This window comes from Lepidochelys kempii, chromosome 7 (genome assembly GCF_965140285.1).
Source record: "Lepidochelys kempii isolate rLepKem1 chromosome 7, rLepKem1.hap1, whole genome shotgun sequence".
NCBI classification, from domain to species: Eukaryota; Metazoa; Chordata; order Testudines; family Cheloniidae; genus Lepidochelys; species Lepidochelys kempii.
In genome coordinates, this window is record NC_136386.1 from 51529645 (window position 1) to 51557247 (window position 27603).

General features: G+C 54.2%; 2 protein-coding genes across 10 annotated transcripts in view; one reads left to right on the plus strand and one right to left on the minus strand.

Annotated features, from left to right (window-relative positions):
- The first annotated feature begins 636 nt into the window (after positions 1–636).
- GMPPB (GDP-mannose pyrophosphorylase B) lies at positions 637–11159 on the plus strand. Its single transcript, XM_073352703.2, has 9 exons — positions 637–823; positions 901–981; positions 1197–1245; positions 1506–1648; positions 3234–3392; positions 3823–3901; positions 4199–4326; positions 9819–10001; positions 10646–11159. The coding sequence occupies exons 1-9, from the start codon at positions 695–697 to the stop codon at positions 10775–10777; spliced, it is 1083 nt and encodes a 360-aa protein (XP_073208804.1). The 5' UTR covers positions 637–694; the 3' UTR covers positions 10778–11159.
- Positions 11160–11376: 217 nt separating this feature from the next.
- RNF123 (ring finger protein 123) overlaps positions 11377–27603 on the minus strand; it is a 157421-nt gene continuing 141194 nt past the window's right edge. For 5 of the 9 annotated variants that reach the window (XM_078853752.1, XM_073352674.2, XM_078853751.1 and 2 more), the window contains 4 exons: positions 23009–23151; positions 13469–13563; positions 12747–12832; positions 11377–12351 (listed from right to left, as the gene is read on the minus strand). In XM_078853752.1, coding sequence (XP_078709878.1) covers positions 12252–12351; positions 12747–12832; positions 13469–13563; positions 23009–23151 — 424 coding nt within the window. In that variant the 3' untranslated portion in view covers positions 11377–12251. Of the gene's footprint in view, positions 12352–12746; positions 12833–13468; positions 13564–20716; positions 20803–23008; positions 23152–27603 lie in introns of those variants that run through there. The other 4 variants (XM_078853754.1, XM_073352675.2, XM_073352677.2 and 1 more) reach the window with 4 other exon arrangements.

Sequence of the window (27603 nt, forward strand, 5' to 3'; positions counted from 1 at the left end):
AAGCATCTATTACACATAGCTTTTTGAAGCTAGTCAGATATTCAGCAATAGTGTCCTCCTCACTATATGCATGAGGTAAGTGCGCCTATTTGTGGACTTCTGGAGTGATGGCAGTTGGTGGTTCTGGTTCTGCTACTCTAGCAGGTCCAGTTGGCGTTTTCTCTCTCTCCTTTTCTTCTACAGCTCTTCCGTGTGCACTGTCCTCTCTGACCCTGCCATGGCCCAGCTGCCCCAAGACAGGGAAACTCCTCGCCGCCCCCGCCGTATCCTGGCACGCCGCCCCCGCCGCAGGCTGGGGTGGGGCCGGGAGGCCGCCCCCTGGGGCTGCCTGGCGGAACCGGTCGGCACCGCTACGCGAGGGGCGTGGTTTACCCTGGCTCCTGAGATCTGGCTGTTCTCGCGCTAGACCAGCTCCTTGCGCGCCGTAGTCCCTGTGACGTTTGTGGTTACTATGGGAATGCCGTTGCGTGCTGTATGATTGGCCGGCCTGGGTGGAGGGACACGTCTGCCGCTGGGATTGGTCAGGAGGCCCGGCCTAGGCTTCCCCGTCTGAGGGGCGCGGCGGATGGATGAGCGCGGGTGCACTGGAAAAGGAGCTGGATAGACTGTCGGGCAGGGGGCGGGGCGGGCCCTGCCCCCGCCCCCGCCCCCGCGCGCCGGCCTGACGTGGCGGTTCCCCTCCCCACACAGGGCGATGAAGGCGCTCATCCTGGTGGGTGGCTACGGCACCCGGCTGCGGCCGCTGACACTCAGCACCCCAAAGCCGCTGGTGGAGTTCTGCAACAAGCCCATGCTGTTGCACCAGCTGGAGGCTCTGCGCCAGGTAGGGCCGAGTCCCGAACCCCGCCCGCGGCGGCTCCCAAGCCCCCGCCGCTGACGCGCTTTCCCTTTCCCCGGCAGGCGGGCGTCGATCACGTGATCCTGGCTGTCAGCTACATGTCGGAGGTGCTGGAGGGGGCGATGCGGGAGCAGGAGCAGCGGGTGAGACCGGGCCGCGGGGAGCCATGTGGAAGGGTTGGAGGGCGGGGTGCGGCTATGTAGAAGGGGCGGGGGGTTGGGAGCATGGGGGGACAGGGGAAACCATCTGGGGGGGTTGGGCAGAGCAGGGTGGCATCGGGGATATTTTTGGGGGGGGTGAGGAAATGGCCGTTAGTGCAGTGCATCCTCCTGACCCTGGATTCTTTTACCTTTCTCAGTTGGGCATTCGCATCTCCCTGTCCCATGAGAAGGAGCCACTGGGCACAGGTGAGTCTGTGCCCATCCCACATGCTCCGTGGGGCCCCCTTCAGGGTCAGCTGAGGGGCCCGACTACCTGCTCATGTGGTTTACAGGGATGGGGTGAGGCTTCTCATCCCAACGCCACCCGCTTGCATAAAACTGAAGCTAAACGGCTAGCTCAGCGCAGGGTGGAGCCAGTGCCTGCTGGCAGCTGTTGTATCCACTCTGGGGAGCAGTGGGTGGCCTTGCCCCCTGCCAACTCTCTCTGAGCCATATTCCCTCCACAGCGGGACCCCTGGCGCTGGCCCGGGAGCTGCTGACTGAGAGCTCGGAGCCTTTCTTCGTCCTTAATAGTGACGTGATCTGCGACTTCCCCTTCACAGACATGGTGTGCTTCCACAAGCACCACGGCAAGGAGGGCTCCATTGTGGTGAGTGCCCAGGGCTGACTCCTGGAGGTCGGAACAGGACTGGCTCCTGCCACCCCCTACTGACTTGGCGTACCAGGCTACACTTGTTCCTGGGCTTTTTGGGGCACAGCCAGGAGTTCTGGAACCTGTGTAAAAATGGGGGGCCATGTCCCCTGCCCCTCCCACCCTAGCCTGGCTTGAAGCTGGAGCCGGGCTGGGATAAGGGCTGCCTGGGCCAGGATAAGAGCTGCCCGGGCTGCTGTGGGGAGTCCCAGGACCCTCCACCTGCCAAGAGCAGCCCCCAGCCTGTGTTCTCACCCTGGAGGTGCACCACCCAGACCAGGTGGAGGGTTTGGGGTTCCCCCACAGTTGCCTGGGCTCCCTGCGCAGCTATTACCATGGCCTGGCTCTGGCTTCTGGCCTGGCCAGGGGGCGGGGCCTCAGGAGGAAGAGGGGGAGCAGGGGGCAGGGTTCCTTGGTGAAATGAGGGGGCTAAGGCTCACCTTGGCTTCCCACTGGGAAGAAGCTGGTGCTACTGGCAGGGGCAACACTTTGTGGTGGGAGGACTGATCACATTATCAGCTCCCCAGGCATGAAGCACAGCCCTGCCACTGCCTCTATGACCCTCCCCCAGGGGCAGCTCCACCAATGTTTGGGGCTGGGTCTCTCCCCCTGCCCTGCCTGCCGCCCCCACGTGCCTTCTGTGGAGCATCCCCTGGCCCCGCCTGCCACCCCCATGCGCCTCCCCCGAGTGTCCCTGTCTGTTGTGGACAGCGGGCTGCTGCTCTGCACTACGCTCCCTTGCTGGCAGCTGCCACAGCCGACTTACAAGGGAGCGGCACTGGGGGCAGGCTGAGACAGTTGCTGCACTGGAGGAGGCGCATGGCAGCCCCACTCCTCTCTCCTGGCAGGCAACTCTGGGGTGGGGGGCTTATCTTGGCTGGACCTCCTGAGCAGCAGCCTGCAGGAGCTTGGGTGAGTGTTGGGCTGGGGAGGGGATCCCCCCTCCCCTAGAGCTCACTGCTGACAGTGGGGAGAGGGTTGGGGGGAGTCCTCTCTGGCCCCCAGCCCCTGGGCAGCCTGCCTGCTGCACCCCAAACTCCTCATCCCTGGCCCAGCCCCATGCCCCTCCCACACCCCAACCCTCTGTCCCAGCCCAGAGTCTACACCCAGCGCCCAAACCTCCTCCCGCACTCGAACCTCCTGCCCGAGCCCAGACCCTGCCCCCAGCAGCCAAACTCCATCCTAGAGCCCACACTCCTCCCGCACCCAAACTTCTTCCCAGAGCCTTAGGCAGGTGTGTGTGGGGGGGGTTGGGGCGGACTTGGACTTGTTCTGGGCACCACCAAAAATTATACAAACCAGCAGCCCCTACCACCCCCCCCCCCGTTCTGGCCCCCCTGAGTAGAGCTGGCAGAAATGGGACTACTGGCTATGCAGTCCTGGCCAAGTCCTTTCCCTGTGCCTCAGTTTCCCTGCCTGTAAAAAGGGGAAACCGTCCTGGCCAATGTAGTGACTGGCCTGGCAGAGCCGGCCTGGCAGAGCCCACCTGGCCTTCCCTCAGTCATCCCACAGGGAGGTGCCTTGCGGTGACTTTGCCTTGCAGGTGACAAAGGTGGAGGAGCCCTCCAAGTACGGGGTGGTAGTGTGCGAAGCCGAGACAGGGCGCATCCACCGCTTTGTGGAGAAACCCCAGGTGTTCGTCTCAAATAAGATAAATGCCGGCATGTACATCTTCAACCCCAGTCTCCTGCACAGGATCCAGGTAGGGAGCTGGTCACCTGTGGGCCCAGCCTTCAGAAGGGAGAGCAATGGCTGGGGGTGGGAGGGAGGGATGCATGTCTCCTGGTCAGCACCCCCTCCCTCCCCGGGTTTGTGTGCATGTGTAGCAGAGGGCAGATGGAGGCTGAGTGTTGGGCTGGGGTTTTTCTAGGAGACAGAGGAGGCTGTGGAAGGGGAGGGGTTCCCAGCAGTTAGGGCACTGAAACAGATCAGGTGGAGCCCGGGGGCATGGAAGCAGAGACCAGGCCCAGCCAGGAGCTCTCATGACTACCTGGAATCTCTAGGCTGCATGTAGGTTTAACAGCCAGGTGCTTGGAGGGCATTGTGGGAACTGGGAGGCTGTGCACTCGGGTTAATGGGAGCACCAGGCTGGAGGAGATGCCCCTGACTGGGTGCTGTGTGTCTGTCTGCAGCTGCGGCCCACCTCCATAGAGAAGGAGATCTTCCCAGTGATGGCTCAGGATGGGGAGCTCTATGCCATGGAGCTGCAGGGTAAGGGACCCCGCTGAAACCCCTTCCCAGCCCCAGAGTAAAGGAGACATCCATCTCCCCGCTCTCTGCTCTGCCTTGGGAAACAGTCCTGGCCCTCCCCCTCTCTGCCCCAGCACAAAGGAAACCTTCTGCCCCAAGTCTGTGTGCCTCTTGTGCCAGTGGCATCAAGTGGGTATATGAGCTGCCTCCTCTGGGCCAATCCAGGAGGATGGGGGGAATCTCCTGTGCTTGTTGTGGGGGCTTGACCTGGCCCTGTTGCCCTTCCTGTAGGCTGTGAGTGCTGCTCTGTCCCTACAGGCTTCTGGATGGACATCGGGCAGCCCAAGGACTTTCTGACGGGCATGTGTATGTTCCTGCAGTCGCTGAGGGTCCAGCACCCAGAGAGGCTGCATGCGGGCCCTGGCTTCATGGGGAACGTGCTGGTGGTGAGTATCTGTGCTCTTCCGCCTAGCGGTGTGCTTGGGACGCTGCTTCCATCCTGACATGGGTGGGTGTAGACCCACCCACAGTGTGATACCCATGGTGGGCTTGCAGTACCCCGGTCACCCTGCTGCTCGCCTCCCCCCCATTTCTCGGGAGCTGAGCTGGTTTGTGTGGCTTCTGATGGTAGGGCTCTGTAACTGGCCGTGGGCTTTGGTTTACTGAGCTCTGCTGCAGTATGCTAGGAAATTCAGACCCAGGACACTAACTGGCACTGGCCTCCAACCTGTGCACCCCATGTGGGACCCCATCAGGCCTGCTATGGCCAGCCCAGCCCGGTCCCTCATCCCACTGGGGCCCTCCCAGGTGGGGAGTGTGGGCTGTCTGGGCCCTGTCTGAGGAAGCTGAGACAGGGCCCTTGCTGTCCTGACACCAGCCTGAGCTAGTCCTGGCCAGGGGTCATCTAGGCTCAGGCTTTCCAGCCCAAGGAAAGGGGCTGGCTGTAATTCTCTCCCTTGGGCAGTGCCTGGGGCCAGCCCACAGGGAGGGAGTGAAAAGAACAGAACATAAGAATGGCCACACTGGTCAGACCAAAGGTCCAGCTAGCCCAGTGTCCTGTTTTCCGACAAGGGCCAATGCCAGGTGCTTCAGAGGGTGTGAGCAGAAAAGGGCCATTATCAAGTGATCCATCCCCTGGTGTCCAATCCCAGCTTCCGGCAATCAGAGGCTAGGGACACCTGGTGCTTGGGTTGCATCACTGCTTGGGTTGCATCTCTTGGCTAATAGCCACTGATGGACTGATCCTCCAAGAACTGATCTCATCCTTTTTTTGAACCCAGTTATACTTTTGGCCTTGCCAGGGGATGTTGTGAATGAGTTTCCCAGGTTGACTGTGCATTGTGTGAAAAATGTTTGTTTTAAACCTGCTGTCTTACTAATTTCATTGGGTGACCCCTGGTTCTTGTGTTATGTGAAGGGGTAAATAACACTTCCCTATTCACCTTTTCCACACCAGCCATGATTTTATAAACCTCCATCATATCATCCCTTGGGGTCTCTTTTGCAAGCTGATCAATCCCAGTCTTTTTAATCTTCGCTCCTATGGAAGCTGTTCCATACCCCTAATCATTTTTGTTGCCCTTCTCTGAACCTTTTCCAATTCTAATATCTTTTTTGAGATGGGGCAACAAAAATACACACATTGTTCAAAGTGTGGGCATACCATGGCTTCATATAGTGGCATTATAATATTTTCTGACTTATTATCTATCCCTTTTCTAATGATTCCCAACATTCTGTATTCTTTCTTGACTGCTGCTGCACACTGAGTGGATGTTTTCAGAGAACTATCCACAGTGACTCCAACATCTTTCTTGAGTGGGAACAGCTAACATAGACCCCATTATTTTGCACGTACAGTTAGGATTAAGTTTTCCAATGTGCATTATTTTGCATTTATCAACATTTAATTTCATCTGCCATTTTGTTGCCCAGACACCCAGTTGTATGAGATCTCTTTGTAACTTTTTGCAGACTGCTTTGGACTTAAATAATTTTGCATCAGCTACAAACTTTGCCACCTCACTGTTTACCCCTTTTCCAGATCATTTACTAATCTATTGAACAGCACTGGTCCCAGTACAGATCCCTGGAGGACCCTGCTATTTACATCTGCCCATTCTGAAAATGGATCATTAATTCATACTCTTTGTTTTCTGTTAACTAATTACTGATCAATGCGGGCCTTCCCTCTTATTCCATGACAGCTTACTTTGCTTAAGAAAGCAAGTCCAAGTACACGTACACGATATCCACTGGATCACCTTTCTCCACATGTTTGTTGGCCCCCTCAAAGAATTCTAATAGATTAGTGAGGCATGATTTCCCTTTACAAAAGCCATGTTGACTCTTCCCCAACAAATCGTGTTCATCTATGTGTCTGAATTCTTCCTTTACTATAGTTTCAATCAATTTACCAGATACCGAAGTCAGGCTTACCAGCCTGTAATTGCTGGGATCACCTCTGGAGCCTTTTTTTTTTTTTTAAATTGGTATTACGTTCGTTATCTGGTACGGAGGCTGATTTAAGTGATAGGTTACATACCACCATTTGTAGTTCTGCAATTTCATATTTGAGTTCCTTCAGAACTCCTGGGGAATAACATTTGGTCCTAGTGACTTATTACTGTTTAATTTATCACTTTGTTCCAAAACCTTCTCTATTGTCACCTCAATCTGGGACCATTCTTCAGATTTGTCACTTAAAAAGAATGACTCAGGTGAGGGGAATCTCCTTCACACCCTCTGCAGCGAACACTGACGCAAAGAATTAATTTTGTTCTCCATAATGGCCTTGTCGTCTTTGAATGCTCCTTTGGCACCTTGATGGCCTAGTGGCCCCATTGATTGTTTGGAAGGCTTCCTGATTCTGATGAACTTAAAGGATTTTTTACTGGCAGTTCTTCTCTTTTGCTAATTGCTCTTCAAATTCTTTCTTCAGCTGTCTCATTCGTTCATTCCTTCTTAAGCCCCTGGCATTGGCCACTGTTGACAGACAGGACATTGGGCTAAATGAAGTGTTTGGTCTGATTCAGTATGGCCATTCTTATGTTAATTATACTTTTACACTTCACTTGCCAGAGGTTAGGCTCCTATTTTCCTCTGTAAGATGTGACTTGTAATTTATAAAGCCTGCCTTTTTGCCTCTCACCACCTCTTTTACTCTGCTGGTTCGCCATGTCACATTTATTTTTGTTCCTCTTACTATTTTTTTTTATTTGTGGGGTAGGTTTAAGCCTCTATTATGGTGGTTTAAAAAGTTTCCATGCAGTTTGCAGGCATTTCACTAATGTGACTGTTAGTTTTAATTTCTGTTTTAACTAGCTTCCTCATTTTTGTGTAGTTCCCCTTTTTTTAAGTTAAATGCTACTATGATGAGTTCCTTTGGTATTCCCTCCACCCCCCAGATGTTAAATTTAATTACATTATGGACGCTATCACCAAGCGGTTCAACTATATTCGCTTCTAATCTCTATCAGCATTTCATAATCACTGTCACTATTCTGGTCAGGTGGTCGGTAGTATATTTCCTACTGCTATACTCTTATTATTCAAGCATGGAATTTCTATCCACAGCAGTTCTGTGGTGCTGTTTGATTCATTTAAGATTTTTACAAGTTTCACTCTGTTTTTTCACACTCCCCCACTAGCACGACCTACCCAGTTGTTACAACATCTATAGGATGCTGGTTTTACCGTCTCCCATTGATTATAATCATTTAACACCAGGCACTCAAGTTCTCCCATCTTAGTATTTAGACTTCTTGCATTGTATATAAGTGCATAAAAAAATTGGTCAGTGTTTAGTTGTCTGCCTTCATGTGATATAATTGAATGGGACTCTTTCATTTGACTGTTTCTCTTCAGTTCCTACTTGCACTTTATCAATTTTTGTCCTTGCCTCTTTACTAGGACATAGAGAATTCCCATTAATAGATCCTCCCCTAAGGGATTTCTGCCCAAACCATGCACTCCTCTGCACCTGTCAGCTTTCCCCCAGCCCTTAGATTAAAAACTCCTTTGCAACCTTTTTAATTTGACATGCCAGCAGTCTGGTTCTGTTTGGGTGAGGTGGAGCCCCTCCCTCCAGTACTGGCTCCTTCTCTCTCTAATAAACCTAAGCCCCTCTTCCTAACACCATTGTCTGATCCACGCAATGAGACCTGCCTGTCTGGCACTGAAATTGGAAGCATTTCAGTGTAATAGAGCACTTCCATTTTCCTGGACTCTAGCCTCTTACCTAGCAGCCTACATTTGGCCTCCAGGACCTCCCCTGCCTTGCCCTATGGCACTGGTACCTACGTGCACCATGACCACTGGTCCCTCCCCAGCGCTGCACAAAGTCTGTCCTAGATGTCTTGAGAGCTGCACCTTTGCACCTGGCAGATAATTCACCATGTGGTTCTCACAAACTGAGCTGGTTTTATAATAATTGAATCCCCCATTACTATTACCTATCTCTTCCTAGTTAGTGGGGTCTCTCCCCTGGAAGGGTGTCCTCAGTGTGAGATGAGGGTCCCAATTAAGGGTTTATTGCCTTTTGCTCCAGCTTGATGTTCTTTCCCTGAGACCTTCATCCTCCTCAGCAGCCCCGAGGCTGTCAGGCCAGGGGTGGGCCCGCTCTGCTGTGTCCCATAAAGTCTAGTCGCTGTAACGTTGTGTCTCCCTTAGCTCTTGTCAGTTCAGCCACTCTAGTCTCTGAGGGCCAGGAGCTGTCTGCAGCCACATGTCTATGAGGCAGGTAATCATCCATGCTGTATTCAGTGCAATAAACTGGAGAGACCCTGCTCTGCTCCTGGACTTGTACTTTTGCCTGCAGTATTTGTACTCTTGGAGCCTGTGGTGGAGGAAGGGATAGTTTCTTGGCCTAACTTTAGGGAACAGAAAGTATATCTGGCTCTCTCGCTCACTCTCTAACCTCCTCTCACTAGTTCCGCTTGTTGCTTTGGAGCTGGCTTTTCAACCCTTGTCTACATGAGTAGCTCTGCCCGCTGGTTAACAGTTCAAGACTTAGGGATTGAAGCTCTCAGCTAGCCTCAGCACATGGCCCCCAACCAGCCCACACGATACATTTCAGTCAAACAGGCCCACAGCAAGCACATGCTGTACTCATCCCAAGGGTCGGGCAGAGCTCTGTGGAGTGCTACAAACCTGGGGTTTGCAGGCAGCCTCACTGGCTGAGCAGGTCCCAGAAAGGTGAGGGCTGTGCTGTCACGGGGGTCCTGAGGAGGCCTCTGACCTACAGCACTTTGAGTATGGCTGAGCACTGCAGCTCCCCCTGAAGCAGTCTGCATGGGCTGAGCGAGGTGGGCTGGCCCATTCTGCAGGCACAGGCCATTGTAAGCATCTGTAACAGCACTTCCTTTAGAGGGAATGTGGCTAGGGGCAGCTATCCCCTCCCATGCAGGACTGTGCCAAGGCATGGTTCTGTAGGGACAGGATGACCCTGGGATTGCCTAGAGGGGAACCTGGGGTGGAGACTCCCCTCTCTCTCTTGCCTGCCTGCACCAGAGCTCAGCAACTGACCTGAGAAGCAGGCCCTCGCTGGGCTACCAGGTCTGGCATCTGTGTCTAAGTACTGGTAGGCTCAGCATTGGGGGGTGTGCTGGCAGGCTCTCATCTCTGTGGGGGAGCTATGGGGTCTCCTTCGCCAAAGTGGGCTGGTATCTCCTAGCACAGGGCTGCCTTGAGCCAGGGAACTCCCTGCTGCTGGGTGAGGGTCCCCTATGCTGACAGAGAATCAGCCAGGACTTGGGTCCATGACTTTCCTTGCTTACGCATCTGCTCTGTTCTCAAAAGGCAGCTCCTCCAGCCAGCCATGCTAGGCCGTGGCCAGATACCCCTAGCACCATGAGGGCTGGAGCAATAGGGATTGGTGCTAGGGCAGGTAGCTGCCCTTGTAGTGTAGGCCTACACCCACCTCGCTCTTCCTTTCCAGGACCCAAGTGCTCAGATTGGTGAGAACTGCACAATTGGCCCCAATGTCACCATTGGGGCTGGGGTGGTGGTGGAGGATGGGGTACGGATCAAGCGCTGCACCATCCTGAAGGGCTCCCGTATCCGCTCCCACTCCTGGCTAGAGTCCTGCATTGTTGGCTGGCTGTCGTCTGTGGGTCAGTGGGTGAGTTACCTGGCAGGCTGGCGCATGCCTGCAGCAAGGCCCAGCAGCCAGTGAGGCTGGCTGTGTGTTTATCATAAACGCTTGCTGGTTAGTTGGCTACACATGGCTGCTGGTGCTCCCTGGTGAGTCATGGCTGTGACCATTTTCTTTTTGGGGGCACTGGAGGGGGCCATGCCTGGCTGGTTTGGGGGTGCTAAGGCACAGTCCCTTTCTGCAGAAGAACAGAGGTGACAGCTGGGGGCAAGGATACAAACTCCAGCTCTGGGGTGGAAGTCTGGCTTTGGGGCAGGCTTCAGTTAGAGAGACCAGATCCCAGTTCATCCCTCCTCCTTGAGCAGGCATGGAAGGGGCTTGAAAGGGCCAGGCTGCTCCCAGCCCAGGGAAACGTGGGGGTGGGGGGGGCTGTTGCTGCACCTGGCTGCAGTGGTAGGATTCCCATCTTTCCTCCAGCCTAGGGCTTGTTGTGGGGGAGAGACCCAAGCAGGAGCCAGGAGAGGCAGCGTTGAGTGAATGAAGCACTGGGCAAGTCCACCCATGTACCCACACTGTGGGAGACATGCTGCCTCTATGCTACCACCCTGCCAGCTCGGCCTTTAGGGAAGCATGTGGTGGGGACTGGCTGACAGGCGGCCTGTCTCGGTTAGGTGCGGATGGAGAACGTGACAGTGCTGGGTGAGGACGTCATCGTCAATGATGAGCTCTATCTCAACGGGGCCAATGTGCTGCCACACAAGTCCATCGCTGAGTCGGTGCCGGAACCACGCATCATCATGTAGCTGCTGGGCCAGGCCTGCTACTGAACTGTTAACACTTTGTTTCCTGGAGCAGAGCCCTACATGCAGGGGTGGGCACTGGAGCTGGCTCTGCTGGCACAGCATCTCTGCCAGGATGCCTAGGAGGGATTCACAGCAGGGCGCAGCACTAGGCCCTCATGGGCTGCTGGGCTCTGAGGAGCTAGGGGCTAATGGGGGTTTGTGGCCATGGGGCTGCTGTCAGGGGGGCAGCAGGGGGAAGAGCTTGATCCTGTAGCAGTAGAAAGTGTTCAGGGAAAATAGGGGGCCACAGCTGCAACATGCCTGTGCTGGTAGGAGCCAGGTGTGCTGCTGAGGGCCAGGCATACAGGGCCCTACCCAATACAATTACACTGTCTAAAAGTGCTGAATGCCCGTGTGTCACCTTTGTGCCGTGGCTGGTTCTGTGGCCCCTGCCCACCCCATTTGGGTTGGGGCTGGCACAGCCTTACTTTCCATACCATTCCTCTGTGTCTCTATCCCCCTGAGGCAGCTGGGGGCTTGCCCCCTGCCCAGACACAGCTGCTTCTTGATCCCCAACCCTTTCATTCCCATCTGCCATACACACACAAGTTGCCACCACATAAAGAAGAATAATTTAATACTCCCATGCAGGGAAGTGACCCTGGCTGGGGCAGGTAACACAGCACCCAATGCACAGTACTGAGCAATCCCACAGGGCAGGTCACAAATCACACACCACTGCTAGTCCCACCCCACCTGCAGCAGAGCTCAAGCATTAGCCTCGTCCCCAGCTGAGACCAAGGCCAAGGGATCCCCAACCCTACTGCCAGCTAGCACATCCTCCAGCAGCTGCAGGGTGAGGTGCCACCTACTTCGCCCCCACCAGGCTGAAGCTGGGGGACTGCAGGCTGCCAGATCCGAGCCAATTACAGCCCAGCAGAGAACTCAGCCACCAGGCCTAGACCAAGCCAGCTGTGAACAGCCTCTGCTCTTTGTCTAGCTTAGCACAGAAACAGTAGCTCTCCTCAGTCTGGCTGCCTGGTACCTAGAGCTGGGGCCAAAGCATGCCTCACCCCCAGCAAAGGGAAGCTGGCAGTGGCTCAACACAGCACTGCCAGTCCCAGGCAGCGCACAGGCTCACACATGAACAAATGCTCCATAGCAAATGGCAACAGCAGCAGGACAGGCCCTGGGGGCAGCCAGGCTCCAACAGGCTGTGGTGGTGAGTACATGCTGGCATTAGCCTCCCCAGGGAAAGGCGGCCCCTCAGCCCTTACTGTATTAGGCCTCCCCATACCTGCTGAACGAGCCAAGCCCAGCCTTGGCTCAGACAGGGCAAGAGCAGCACCTCCACCATCTGTTGGTGACCCTCACCCTCGTGAGCAAGGGGGCTGGGCCATGGAAGGGCCCACAACTAACCAGAGCTAGGCCACCCCCTACTGGAGGCTGAGGGAAAGGAGCCTCTGGAGCCTGCAGGACCAGCCCAGGCCCCGTGCTACGAGCTGACCGGCTTGATGAAGTCATCCACGCCTGTGATGGTGGCCTTGCAGAAAAAGCAGTCCTTGTTGTTCATCAGGTGCTGATTGATGCATGCTCTGAAAAGACAAAGCCTGTACCATGAGGGAGTTGTGCCCAGCCCTGCACCCAGCACACCAAGGCAAAGCTCTTCCCTTGAGCTGTGGAGCCCATGGCTGCACCCCTGCTCTGTCACCCTGCAGCGAGGTCTGGAGCCCCAGTGCGGTGAGGGATGGGGCCTGGCCCTCTCACTGGGGAGCCCCTCCAACCACATGCAAACATGTCCAAGAGCTTCCATGGAGTATGAACCAGGTCTTTGGGCTCCAGACGCAGGCAGTCTTTGCCAGGGGAGGGGTTCAAGGGGAGCGGAGAAGCATTGCTCTCCCTGGCTCCTATCCTGTGGGGCCGAGCAGACTCCCTTGTTCCTGGCCCCCAGTAGGGAGGGAAGGGGCAGAGGGCGGCCGCAGTTACTCACTTGCAGGACTTGTGGGAGCATGGCCTGAAGATGGCCGAGATGGGGTGTGCGTAGCAGATGGGGCACAGGTCCTCCTCACTGGTTGGCTGCAAAGACAATCACCCGGCCTCAAGTTAGCAGCTGAAGGCACCCACACACTCCCTAGGGCTGCCTCCTGCCAGATAGCAGCACTGGGGGTGCTGCACCAAGTGGCCTGAGCCCAGCACTCCTGTCCCTTGTAGCCCAGGCTGGCGGCTGCCCCGGGGTTGCTCAGGCTGGCAGCCTGTGTAGCACCCTGGGGCCAATTTCAGCTCAGCCAGCGTAGCAGGGATTTAATCCTGGAGAGACTCAGACTGCCTGGGGATTCCCAATCACACCTCATACCCCAGGTTTGGCCAAGGGAGCCTCTGCCCTGGGGAGTTTTCCCAGCCAGCCCTCACCCCGACACGCCCACTATGCAGCAGGGCAGCAGCCCTGCACCCTGTGTGGCCATCTCCCAGTGGTTCCAAGCTGCCAGGCACAGAGAAGTGGGTGCATTTAGCATTCAGCAGAGTACTGGGTACACAGCTGGCTGGGCTGTGCAGTGGCCAAGCTAGGCAGCATGTGCAGAGCCAGCCCCACAGCTGCCCAGGCTGAACCCTCCCAAGTCACCAGTCCTGAGCTGACATGACTGGTTCCCCCACCTCCACCCCACAAGGCTGCTGGTGTCTGGACTGGGCAGGGGCTGGATGGATGGGACTCACCAGCGTGGAGGCAGCTGCCTGCTTTGACTCTTCACTCAGGTGGTTCAGCATCCGCTCCACCTTGGCCAGCTCCTCCAGGCTGATGTAGTCGGTGTCTGTGGAGGGAAGGGCTGAAGTGAAAGGGAAGAGAGCACCAGAACTGGCCCCAAAGGGGAGGGTGGTACTTGTGGGGCACACAGCACAGCTCTGTGCCTGACTTCGCGCCAGGACACCCCACTGGCCCAGGAATGGTAAACTGCAGCCAAGTTGGCTGGACAGCACAGTGGCTCTGTGCAAGCTGCAGTGTCCCCCTCCCCCCCACAGGCAGAAACAGGACGAGCCGGAGGGGGTGTCCAGGATCCTGGCAGCATAGGAGACAAGCAGAGTGCTGGTCATACCTCTCCCTCCCTGCAGGGCAAGGCCAGAGAGACGGGCACCTGTTCTCTTCCAGCAGCTGTGTCCATGCGTTAGAGCCTGCCTGAAAGCCACTGGTGGGCAAGCAGCATTGACTGGGGTTTGGAGAGGGCACCGAGGGTCAGAGGGCCCGAAGGTGGCATCCAAGCAAGTAGGTTGGGCTGGGGGAGCTAGGACCAAGGTGGCAAACAGGTCTAGGTCAGCAGGGATGTGAGGGGGCAGCTGCTGGTTCTGGGAGAGGCTGCAGTGTCAAGGCCCAGGGCAATGAAGGGGTGGTGTGGGGGGAGGGGGCACTCAAGCTGTGTGATGAGAGGCTGGGCAACCCTGACAAGAGAGGCTGGAGGTACACAGTGTTTGGGGGACCCTGCCATTTCCAAAGGAGGCAGGAAAATCCCTCAAAGATTATTTATTTTCTGCTACCTAGCAGCATCTCCTCTCGCTGCAGCTCATGGAGCTGGATCAGCACGCTGTGGCCATGCCTTCTCTGCTCCCACTTGCTGCCAGAGGAATATTCCCAAGCGGTAAAACTGGAATAGCGTTTACAAATATTCCAAAAATAATGACATTATGTACATTGGACCAAGGAAGACAATCCTATGGTAACAATTCCACTTAGTATCTAACCCTGGCTCCTGAGCCATCCAGGGTGGGGAGAACTGTGGGAGACGCTGCTAGCAGAAAGGAAATTATCGCTACAAAATCTTTGATTCTCCCACAGTTCTGACTGTCTGGGAAGTAGCAACCAGATATAGGGAGGGTTATGAAACAAAAGTTTGATAGAAAAGTAGCCCCTGCCCCTTTTGTGAACTTGCTCAAAATCTGTACTATAACTGAGCCATTGCCTGCAGCATCATTCTGCCATAGGAGCCTCTTCAGAAGACAGAAGGCCCACCCTGTGGAGCTTAATGAAGATGTTAGCTGTAGACCAGGGGTCTCAAACATGCGGCCTGCAGGGTTATTTCCTGTGGCCCGCCAAGCATCCTGCGCCCCCCCCGGAGTTATTTCCTGTGGCCTGCCAGACTCCCCTCCCCCTGCTTCCCCTCCCCCCGGCGCGCTGAGTCCCTGCTCCTCTGCCTACCTGCAGGCGCTTCCCGCTGCCAAACAGCTGTTTGGCAGCACTTATCGCTTTCTAGGAGGGAGGGAGGAGGAGCGGGGAGCCACGTGCTCAGGGGAGGAGGCAGAGAAGAGGTGGGGCAGGGGCAGGGATTTGGGGAAGGGGTTGGAATGGGCAGGGAAAGGGTGGGAACAGGTGGGGCAGGGGCAGGGCCTCATGGAAGGGGTGAAGTGGGGGCGGAGCCGGGGGCAGCATTGGGGGAGGGAGGGTCAGTGATGTGGCCCTTGGGCCAATGTACAATTTCTCATGTGGCCCTCATTGTGATTTGAGTTTGAGATCCCTGCTGTAGACCAAGTGGCCACTTTGTAAATTTCCAAAGCACTTGCTTATTTCTCCCATGAGGCTGCTAAGGATCTCATGGAGTGGATCTTGATCCCTTCTGGGACTGGAGCCTCTGAGGATTCAGGGTTCCACAATACATAGTGTGATCCACCTAACAATGGAGGACTTGGAAGCTCTGAGTCCCTGGCATTTCGAATAGAAGGACACAAATTAGGAGTCCGATCTTCTTGTGGATTCTGCACAATTGAGAGATTTTTCAAAGCTCTTCTGACATTCCAGGTCTGCCACATCTTTGCCATTGGATGTTGTAGTTTTAGACAGAACAAAGGAAGCACAGCTTCTTGGGAAGTGTGAAAGAAGGAATTTACCTTAGCAAGAAAGGATGCTGGTGTCCTGAGCCCCACTTTGACCTCATGGAACACCCAGTAAGGCTCATGTATGGATAAGGCTGCCAGCTCCAACACTTGCCTGGTGGACATGACAGCTACTAAGAACCAGTCTTAATGGATAAATGAAAGGCCGACACTGGAGTCAGAAGCTCAAAGGGATGGCTGGCAGGGCCCTCAAAACTAGCAGTAGGTCCCATGCTGGGAAGACTGGCCTGACTGCTGGTCTGGCTAATTGGACTGCTAGAAGGAATCTGGCTACCTGTGGATGCTCTGCAAGGGGGCCAAGGATCCTACAAATAGCACAATACTAAGAGCAGACGCCTGACATGAAAAGATATTCAGCTGAAGGTCTCTGTCTATGTCTTCTTGGAGAAAGTCCAGAATAGCTGGAATTCCAGGATTTCTGTGATTTGCATTGTGTTCTTGGTACCAGTTGTAGAACCTGGACCACAGAGAACAGGATATTTTTAGTATTGATACTCTCCTAGATGAAAGCAATGACTTAATGAATCTGGAAGATGGATCAAGACCTTCTAGTGCTTCCTTGTCAATAGCCAGGCTGTTAGTTGAAGCTGTTTTGGGTCTGGCTGAAGAACAGGACCTTTTGAAAGGATGTCCAGTCTCCACGGAACCTGGAGTCGGAGTCTCAGTTTCAGCTCTATCAGGTCTGAGAACCAAGGTCTCCTTGGCCAATGAGGAGTTATAAGCATTACCATTGCCTGCTCTCATTTTATTTTCTGAACCACCTTCCTCAGTAGCAGAAAAGGTGAAAACGTGTCAAGTAGGCCCTATGGCCAACTGTGCAATCAGGCATCTGTGCCCACGGCTCTGGGGTCTGCCTCACTTGTGAAGTATTTTGGCTTCTTTGCATTTGATGATTCACAAATGGGTTGGTTAAAGGGAGGCAGAATATATGAATGGTGAGTCCTGATTCAGAATCATTTGGAGTTGTTGACTCTGCGCCTGGTAAGACCATCTGCCCTTTTGTGGTTCAGATCCACTTTGATATGGATCACCCTGAGGAAAAGGCAGAACCGTTCCATCCACCTCACTATTTCAATTGCTCACACAAGTAGTGCTGGATGCCTTGTTCCCCATTGGTTGTTTAAATATGCAGACATAGTCATAGTATCTGATTGAACCAGAACATGGTTCCCCCTTACAGTGAGCTGGAACCTTTGCAGAGCTAGCTGAACAGCTCTCAGCTCTAGGAGGTATATGCTGTTAGCCTTTGTCTCCTAGCTCCAGAGGCCCTGGGTTGTTTGGGTCTTGAAGTGAGCTCCCCAGCCCTCCAGGCTGGCCTTGGTTGCAAGGACTAAAAGATCTGGAAGGCAGATGGGCATGCCTTTGCAGGCATTATCATGGGCTGACCACCATTATAAGGAGTTAAATACCTGTGTTGGAACCCGTACTTGATCTTTCATGTGTTCCGGGAAATGTTCCCACACCTTTAGTATGAAGACTTGAAGAGGTCTGATGCGTGATTGTGCCCATGGAGTGATCCCTATGCACACTACCAGGAGTCCTAGCACAGCACAGTGCTATGGTAGGCTTGCTACAGCTCTGGAGCAAGATGATAAATTTCTGGATTTTCTGAAACCTTTCTAATGATAGGTTTCAGAGTAGCAGCCGTGTTAGTCTGTATCCACAAAAAGAAAAGGAATACTTGTGGCACCTTAGAGACTCACAAATTTATCTGAGCATAAGCTTTCGTGAGCTACAGCTCACTTCATCGGATGCATGCAGTGGAAAATAAAGTGGGGAGATTTTATATACACAGAACATGAAACAATGGATGTTACCATACACACTGTAATGAGAGTGATCAGGTAAGATGAGCTATTTCCCCATGTTTATTTCCCCCCTCTACTGTTCCTCACATGTTCTTGTCAACTGCTGGAAATGGCCCACCTTGATTATCATTACAAAAGGTTTTTTTTCCTCTCCTGCTGGTAATAGCTCACCTTACCTGATCACTCTTGTTACAGTGTGTATGGTAACATCCATTGTTTCATGTTTCTGTGTATATAAAATCTCCCCACTGTATTTTCCACTGCATGCATCCAATGAAGTGAGCTGAAGCTCACGAAAGTTTATGCTCAAATAAGTTTGTTAGTCTCTAAGGTGCCACAAGTACTCCTTTTCTGTCTAATGATGTTTGCTATCAAGGTGTCCATTTCTGCTCCCAGGTGGTTAGTCTGTTGGATGGAATCAGAGAACTTTTCTTGGCACTGATGAAGAAGCAGTGCGCCTGGAGGAGATTCAACATCCAAGATGTGGTCCTCTGAACTGATGACTGCGATGGAGTTCCGATTGGGATGTTGTCGAGAATAGGGTACAGGTGAGTTCTCTGCAACCTGAGTCTGGCTATTACCAACTTCTTTGTAAAACCATGGGGACCAAAGACAGGCCAGCCAGGAGCATTCAATACTCAATGTTTCCTGCTGTAGGTGAAGTCTGCGTGGCACGATCAGATGGGGATATGGAGATATGCGTCTGCAAGAGGTACTAAAGTCAAGAAGTCCCTCTGGACAGGGAGGATACCGTACAGGCCAGGGTCTCCATCAGAAACATTGTTTTCTTCATCCACTTGTTCAGCCCTTTGAGGTTCAGAATGGCTCTGATACCTACCATGAGCTTCTGCACAATGAAGATGTTGGAGTACAACCCGGCAAACCTTTTTCTGAGGGAACACTCTCTATCACGCTGATATCCCAAAGTTGAGATATTTCATTCTGGATCAAATTGTGTTTTACAGGGTTGTTGAAACTAGGTGATTGGATGAAGAATGGATGGGGTGGAGCCCACTGTTTGAGGGACTATCGCTAGCTCACTATCACCCTGGTCAACTTCTCTGTGGTTAAAGAAAACCATTCCTCTAGAAAATGGGAAATTCTGCCCCCTCGCTTCTCTCCTGGGCAGAGGCCTACATAATCTGTGTCATAAATTGGATTTTAGGAGAGCTGAGGTCCCTCTGGACTTTCCTTCTGGACTTTGATCCCACTGTTTTCCCTTGGGAAACCGGCTGTCCCTTCATAGGTACCTCTGTGAGGACAAGTAGCAAAAGGAGCATCTCTGTCTGAAGACCAGACTACATTCTATAGAGAGCATTTAGTGGGGAAGGGAAAGACCTTTTGGATTTTGTTGCATTGTCTGCCACCACTTATTCTGGCTTTTCTCCAAAGAGGGAGCCTCAAAACTTGGCCGACCACAGGACCTGCTTAGAGCGAGTACCCACCTTCCAGGATCAGAGCCATAGGTGGTGCCTGGTAGCTTAGCTGGAAGCCATGGCTCGTGCTGACAATCTCATTGCATCCATTGCAGTGTCAGCTACCATCACTGTTGCTAGAAAGACATTCATTAAAATGAAGCCGAAGTCAGGGTGATCTCTCTCCTTAAGGGCTTTGTGATCTCCCAGCCAGGAGAGATACTCTTGCAAAGCAAGCAGCTGCTCCCAGGGACGCTCGGAAGGTGGCAGAGGAGGCTTCAAAGTCTTGTTTGAGAATGGCCTCCATCTTCCTATATGTGGGTTCCGTAGGGTAGAACTCCTCTTCTGAGGGGCTAATGGTATCCCTGGGGAGGGACGCTACAGCAGGGCCAGCCTTTGAAGTCCTTTGGGTCTGGAATGTTATGGAGCCTGAGGTCGCTCTTGTTAACGTGCTGGCCCTTGCCTGGCTTACCCCACTCACCCCCTGGAAGGAAGAATGAAGGGGTATCACCACCACTGGAGAGGGTTTTGAGGGAAGAAATTGACTCCGAGGCTCACTCTCAGGAGCTTGCTGAGGTTGGGTTTGAATCATGCAGATAACCTTGCTGTACATGGCTTGACATTTCTCTAGGAGAAAAAGCCTTTGCTGAGTTTTCCCCGCAGCCTGTTTGTAGTGAACGCCAGACAGCTCGCCTTCCGCAGGGGGAGGAGTCGGAGGACTCGGACCTCCTGGATTTTATGTGCCTTTTCTTTCCCCTTTCAGACTTTTTATCTTTTTTGCGAACTTTGGGAGCATAGAAACTCTGCTGTGGCTTTGGGGAGGCCGCCTACGGCTTGTCTTCCATAAGGCCTGGAGCCCTCTTGAGAGGTCTGGCTCTGAACCTGGGACGGGGAGGGGGAACTAGTCAGGGCCCACCTGGACAGCTCAGGAGGGAGGGAGCTGATTAGAAGCCCTGCTTCTTTTCCCATGGTGCTCAGGACCCACTTTACAACTTGCAAGGAGGCAGAGGACACTCGTGGCCCTGCAATCCTCCCCTCTTCTGCAAGAGGCCCCTGGGACTTATCCCCTTAGTTAAGCAGTCAGGGTTCTCCTTTCTTCTGGAGACTCTCCCTGTTCTGCACTGTGGTTCCTGGTCCATTTTCCCCTGTTGGACTCACAGCTGCCTTGGTAGGTAGGGACCCCACTTGCCTGCTCGACTCGTAGCCCCAGGACCTAACAGAATTAGGGATGGAAGGCTAGGTGCATGCTAGGCACAACTCATCATCTGCCAAGCCTGAGAAGGCTGCCTCACAAATCGAGCACTGCTTGGATTTGACTCAGTGCTTTCTTGGCTGCACGTGTAAGGGGCAGAGGAGCCAGTAGGGAAACACTGCAGCCAAGGCTCAAGGAGGGTTAAAACTTAGGAGGACGAGGAGGAGGAATGCCCAGGAGAGAGAACCCTGCTCCCCACTGCCCACAGAACAAGACAGAAAGTTAAAATAGAAGGAGTAAGGGCAGGAGCAAAAGGAACAGCCACAAAGGCAGAGAATGCGGCAGCAAGTGGGAACATGCGGGGGGGTGGGGGTGGGTGACAAGAGCGTGTGGCGCCAAAATGCTGATTCACCTCTGTGCGCTGCAGAGAGATGAGAGTGGCCGAGATGTCCAGAGCTGGGGGAGATGCTGGGCTGCAGAACAATGCTGCACAGCCCCCAGTCACTGTGCTAGAATTGCAGTGCCACGGGGAGGGGAGCAGAGCCTGAGCACTCAGTGTTCAGCTACACAGAGGGGCTTAGGCAGGGCATGCCCGCAGGTACTGGGATCCAGGTGGTGAGTGACTGAGCTGAGCACAGCATGCTCTGAGAAGCTAATTAGCAGCTCCTACCTGTGCATAAGGAGAGGTGCTCAGAGCCATGCATGAGCACATACCACCTGGCCACTGCATTTCCAGCACATCTTCCCTTTGCAGTACTAGGAGACAATACATGATACTGCTAGGCAGAGCTCAGAGAACACCCCCTCACTAAGCGGGCACACACCAGCTGCAGCCTACAGGGCCTTACTAGATGCCAGAGTTGCACTAACGTGCAAGTGGCCGGCTACCCAAGGCCACATGCTGGCCAGTGACCGACTGGCTGAGTGCCACCCTGCTGTGGCACTAGGAGATAACTGTGGATTCACAACTGTAACAAGAGCAGTGCTCAGCCAGCTGTGGCAGAGAGCAGCAACACCGGCATCCTGAAGACCAACAGATCCAACCCCAGGCCGGCCAGCTGGTCTCCGCTCTTGCAACAGGGCCAGACCCTTTCTCCTGGGGCAGGGTCTCTTGTCTCAGCAGAGGTGGGATGCTCCAGCCTACTGCCCGCTCCCAAGGTGTGTGCCTGCCCAGAGGGACCAGCAGTCTGGGCAGGGTAGGTGCTCAGAACAGCTCTGTGCTGGCAGAGTGGGGACTCCAGCCACTTCAAGGCACACCCTGCCTCTCCTCTTTGCAGCACAGTGTTGTGGTACAGCCTTACTGCCGGGAGCAAAGGGGGCAGCCCAGCCCTGCCCTTCCCCAATGGGCACTGCAGCACCTGGGCTCTGAGCCATCCTCAGCTAGGTCACATGGAACTCCAGCCAGAGGGCGCTGTGACTGCCCAGTGCCTCTTATGACTAAGGGGGATTTTCTGTCATATTTTTATGAAGCCTATGTGTGCCTCAGTTTCCCTCTTATTTTGCAAGTCTGCTCAGTGTGGGTGTGGGATAGGGGAGGGGACTGTTCGCTCTCGGGGCAGGCTGAAGGAATAGTATGAATGGCACTTAGCGGTCTGAGCTGGGATGTGTCACTTGGAAAAAACTGGCCCAAGGCTGACCCTGTATCAAGGGCACATATGAGAAGACAAACGGCAAAGCCAGTCCCCAGGACATGGACACCTATTGACCAGCAGCCCGGAGGGAGCTGGATTCCCTGCCCTCAGGCCCCAGCCCGAGCACAAAGGCTGGGAAGCGTGAGGTGCGGGGATAGGAGCTGGCTGCTGGAAGGAGTTGGGGTCTTGCATGGGAACTGATCAAGGAGTCGGACAGAGACACAGCCTGAACCATGGGGTTCACTACAGCATGGTGGGCCCTGGCTACCCAGACGGAACTTGGGCTGGACATTACCAATCAGTTCCCTGGGCTCCCCTCAGACTCCCCGATTCTGTCGCCAGGTGACTAGTAAATGGTCCCCTGGCTAGGAACAGATTCCTGGTGTCGTTGCAGATACTCTAGAGCACTGCACCCTGGAGGGGACAGTACAAGCCTCCAGCAGGGGTCTGGTTGGGCTGGACTCGCTGCAGGGAGCCACCCAGAGAACCAGCGATCATTGGTGCTGATGGCCCAGGGATGGAGGTCATGGGCCTGTCCCACTGGAATTATGTGGGGCCTTGGGGCCTGGCACACCAGAGGGAGCACTCCCAGGAGACTGGTGACAAGCTGGGGGGCACAGACCAGGCCCTGTGACTGCATGACACCTCCACCCTGCCAGGGACCCATGGGCACTGTTGAGACGTGTTTTTAGTGCCCTGGGAGCTGCCCCTTCTCTGCCATCCCTTCATTTTGCTTCATTCCCTTGGCACTGAGAGAAGGCTGGAGGGGCTGTGGACATGGCCGGGGGGTGGACCTGGATCCTGGGGTAGGACAGGGCAGCTGGCAAAGACTTTCTCTCTCCTCTCTTGCCGGAAGGTGCCTGGGAAAAGCAGACTTTGAGGGGAAGCTCTGTGCCAGGGCCTGGATGCACCCACATCGCTCCCTGGCACCGAGCTCTGCCTTGGCTCACTGTCCTGCCCTGAGGTGTGTGCAGGGTGCAACCGGCTCCGGCCCCCTGCAGTACCCAAGGGGAGTCACTCAGCCCATGGAGGAGCAGTGTCCTTTGTGGCCCATCCCCTGCTGGCTACAGGCTGCCGCGGGAATCTCTCCCTGCCAAGTTGAGTCTCTTACACAAATGGGGTGAAGACCAAGCTGTAAAAACCAACCCCGTGTTGTTCCCCAGGGTGGGGGAAAGGGGAGGCCCACCCCCCCACTCCCCCACCCCAGAGCATGACCCCAGGGGCCAGCCTGCCTCTGAGGAGGACAGAGCTCCAGTTCCCAAAGCTGGCCCAGCCAGATGCCCCAAGGGGACACCCCCATGGCCCTCGCCTGGTGCAGTGCAGATACTTACAGGTGTGCAGGGAGAAATGTCTCTTGTCTGCAGAGGGAGGCATGGCTGCCAGAGCTGATGGCTCTGCATGGCCCAGCAGGTACTGGATGGAGCGGAGCTGGAAGCAGGGGTCCGCCAGGAGCACAGCTGTCGCCCGCTTGGCCCTGCAAACACACACACAAGGTCAGGCCTCTATTCCCCATGGAGAGCAAGGGCAGGGCACTGGGAATTGAATTGCAGCAGCCAGCTGCTTCCTAGACTCCAGGGAAGAGCTGTGATAACCTGGAGTCCTGCACTGCAGGTCATTAGCCAGGGCTGACCCTCCCACCAGTACCATACCGGGCACTGGGACCAGACTTCTGCGGGGTGAGGACTCCGTGACAGCAGAGGTTTGCCCTGGCATTGAGGCCAGTGCTTCCAAAACCCCAAAGCAACCGACAGCCTAGCTTGTCCTGCCAGGCGCTTGCCCCCCTTGGTCAGGGCGCTGCCAGCAGCGGAGCTCTCAGTTCCAGGAGCCAACAGCTGGGGCAGCTCCTCATGCAACCCATAGGCCAGGGAGCCAGGCAGGAGGGGGCAGCCTGTGTAGGACTGGCCACATCACCCCACTACACTAGATAAAAACACTCCCTGCTCAGACAGAAATGGCTGTGGGCTCTTTGGAAGGATCCGATTAAGCGCTGGCTGGAGGAAAGAGAGTAACTGCAGACAAGGAATCAGATCCCTTGGTACCCACTGGGGGCAGCCCTGCCCCTGTGCACAGGTGGCAGAGCCCCAGGTCTGTTGCTGGCTCTAGACCCTGCTGCACACTGACTTTAGCAGAGGCCAGGGCAGTGCAAGGTGCTAAACTACCAGGGCCCAGTGAACAGCCTGGGGAGCAGCAGGTGTTCAGCAGCTAGAAGGGGCAGTTACTTACCTATAACTGGAGGTTCTTCAAGATGGGTGGTTCCTGTCTGTATTCCACTGAGGGCAACGTGCATGCGCTGGGCACCCGTAGCTGGAGCTTTCCAAAGTAATAGCATCCGTCGGACTGCACATACCCCTTGCGTTGTCCCGTGGGTTTGCCTGAAGGGTGGGGCAAACCGACCACATCTCCAGTTCCTTCTCCACTGCAGATCCACAGATCCACAGCAGAGGGGAAGGAGGGTGGGTCTGGAGTACAAGTAGGGACCACACATCTTGAAGAACCTCCAGTTACAGGTAAGTAACCTCCCCTTCTTCAGGCGTTGGTCCCTATTGTATTCCACGGAGAGGGACTAACAAGCAGTACGTAGGTAGGAGGAGGGTGTGAGGTAGAAGACGAAACTGTGGAACGGAGGGCCGCCATGCCGAACAAGGCGTCCGTCACAGAATCATGCACTAGATCATAGTGAGAAGAAAACGTGGGAACCGAACTCCATGTGGCTGCCTTACATGTATCTGTGAGGGGAATGTCATGGAGTGCGGCAGCAGCTCTCGTGGAATGGGCCCCTATCCCACCCGCTGAGGACTGTCCCAAAAATTGATAGAGCGTAATGCACCACTTCAAGAGTCTCTGGGGGGGAGACAGCCTGCTCTTTAATTCTCTATCCTATGGCAACAAATAGTCTAAGAGACTTCTGGAATGGCTTTGTCCTTCGCAGGTAAATGGCCAGGGCCCTACGAACATCAAGAGAATGGAGTCGTTGTTCTACACTGGAAGCATGCAGTTTGGGGAAGAAAACAGGCAGGTGTATGGGTTGGTTTAGGTGGAAACGGGAAACCACTTTTGGTAGGAACTTCAGATGCAAGCGCAGGGAGACCTTGTCCTTATGGAATGTGGCCACCATAGCCCTCAGGTCACCACCCTCCTTGCTAAAGCAATGGAGACAAGGAAAGTGACCTTCATGGAGAGGTGAGACAGAAAGCAGGAGGCCAGAGGTTTGAAAGGAGTGTTCATTAACAGGTTGAGGTCCCACTAGGGAGCAATAGGCTGACTGGGCAGGTATTTACATAAAAGGCCCTTCCAGATGGGGCAGTCAAGGGATAGGTAAATATCAAATGCCCCTCCACTAATGGCTAATTAATGGCACTAGGCGCTAATAACTAGGCGCTAATGGCTGCTGCACGCACCCTGCTGGAATTGAGAGCAAGCCCCAATGTCTTTAAATAGAGGAAATAGTCTACGAGCATCGGGATGCCCACAGCTTCGGGGGCAAGGCCTTGTTCTTGTACCCTGGAAGTGAAATGTGCCCATTTAGCCTGATAGGAGTAACTCATAGAGTCCTTCTGGCTTCTGGGAAGGAAGTTTTATACTGGCAACGAGCATTCTCATATTAACGGAGGTGTCCATCCAAAAACCAAGCTGTCAGGTGGAAGTCCGCGGATTGGCGTGCCTGAGTCTGCCATTGTATTGTGTTAGCAGTTCCATAAACGCCTGGACCAGGAGTGGAGGACGTTTCGACATGCGGAGAAGGGGAAACCAAAATTGACAGGGCCAGAACGGAGCAATCAGAATGACCCGTCACGCTCTCCTGCTGGAGTTTGTGGAGGATACAAAGTAAGAGTGGGAAGGGGGAAATGGCATAGTTCAGCTGGTCTGACCAATCAACGACTGGAGTGTCGCCCAGTGAGTAGACACCAAGTCGCCTTCTTGAGGAATATTGAGTTCACTTGCTGTTGGTGTGGGATGCAAAGAGGTCCCTGATTGGCGTCCCCCAAAGATGTCTGCAATTACCATGTCGTGCAACTCCCATTCATGGCTGGTTGCAAAAGTTTCTGCTGAGAACATCAGCAGTCACATTCTGGGTGCCAGGCAAGTAGGCTGCCGAAAAAAGGATTTGGTGTGCAATACACCATTTCCATAGGCGTACCATTTATGTACACAGCATTGGGGATCTCGTGCCCCCTTGTTTATGTAGTATACTGTGGTGGTGTTATCATCATGTCCTCGTCATGTTGGACAACAGTTAGCTGGTGAGAACACATGGCATACTTCGCGCACCACCCAAAGTTCCAGTATGTTTACGTGCATCCTGGTCTCTTGCATGGTCCAAGTGTCTTGTGTCATGTGATCTCCCATCTGAGCACCCCAGTTTGTGAGGATGGAAGGAAGGGCATCCCAGAGCAGACTTGTAGTGGGTCTGTCCACCATCGAAGTGAAAAGGTGACCTCCAGTGGAAAGTTGAGTATGATGTCCATGATTTGGTGCATAGGGGAGTACACTCTGCAGCCATACTTGTAGACAGCGAAGGCACAGACGAGCAAAGGGCATGATGTATGTGCATACCGCAATGTGCCCTAGGTGGGAAAGGCAGGTCCTGGCTGAAACTGAAGGTTGTTAGTCACTAGGGAAATCTGATCCAGTAGGCTCTGGAACCTGTCCCTTAGCAGATAAGCACATGGAGGCCACATTCATGCATGCTCCTATGAATTCCAGGGACCATGTAGACTGCAAAGTTGCTTTTTCAACATTGACACTCACTCCTAGAGAGGAGAGGAGTAGAAGAAGCTGGGACATCAATTTTCGAGCTTCCTCTTTGGACTGCACTGCCAGCAGTCAGTCGACCAGGTAGGGGACGACAAGAACTCCTTGATGTCAGTCTTGATGAGGTAGATGAGCTGCTACCACAGAGAAAATCTTAGTGAAAACTTGTGGGGCAGTGGTAAGTCCAAACAGGAGTGTCACGGAGTCACCGGGGAGATGCTCTGGAACTACTCCATATGAAGCCAGTCAGGACTCTGGGGGAGCATGCCTCCTCTCCCTGAGCATACTGTCTCCAGTGCAAGAAGCTTACAAAGCTTCCACCTTCCTGGGTCTGACCTCGGAGCATTTAGCATCCCTTTCCACACCGTGCGCTTCCCGCAGCGAGTCCACCTAGGCGGGGTTCCCTGGGAAGCCAGAGGGCCCTGCAAGCCAACTCTGCAGTCAGATGGGACTCTCAGACAGCCGGAAAAACAAAACGTTTATTAGTCAACAGGAACATAGCGTATGACAGAACTTGTTAGCACAGAAATCAGTGACTTTCAGCCAAGTCCATCTTGGGGGAGGGGAGCCCAGACTCAGGGCTCTGGCCCTCCCCCTGTGCCCCAAGCCAGCCGAGACTGACTCACTTCCAGCTGCCTGGCCCCTGCCCTGCCTGTTGCTCCTCCTCTGGCCTTAGGTTGCTTCCTGGGCCAAAAGTTACTTGGTCCCATCCCTCTCCTGGGTCTCTGATTACGAAGGGGCAGCCATGGCATCCATGCAGGCAGCTGGAGCAGCCCCCGCAAAAAGTCACGCACCCTTAATACACAAGGTATTAAGGTATTACCCTGTGGTGCAATACACAGGGAAACTGAGGCACACACAGCATTCATACAAAACAGTAAGACTCACATAGGCTCACATACAACATAGCAAGAGAAAATCCTCACTATGTCACAAGGAGTACCCTGTATTGGAAGTGTCGAGGCCCCACCTTGAACCTCAGGAACTGTCTGTGAGTCGCATATATGTCGATATGGAAGTAGCCATCCTGCTTATCAAAAGCCTTTTTCTACTGGGGGAATGATGGCTGCAAGTGTGACCATGTGGAATTTTGGCTTGTGAATAGAACGGTTGAGGTGTTGGAGATCCAAGATTGGTCTCCATCCCCTGTTCTTTCTGGGTACCAGGAAATAGT

Coding starts and splice junctions, on each gene's coding strand:
- GMPPB (XM_073352703.2), top strand. CDS start 695: ATGAAGGCGCTCATCCTGGTGGGTGGCTACGGCACCCGGCTGCGGCCG. Junction 3,902..4,198: donor CTATGCCATGGAGCTGCAGG/GTAAGGGACCCC, acceptor CTGTCCCTACAG/GCTTCTGGATGGACATCGGG. Junction 4,327..9,818: donor TCATGGGGAACGTGCTGGTG/GTGAGTATCTGT, acceptor CTTCCTTTCCAG/GACCCAAGTGCTCAGATTGG.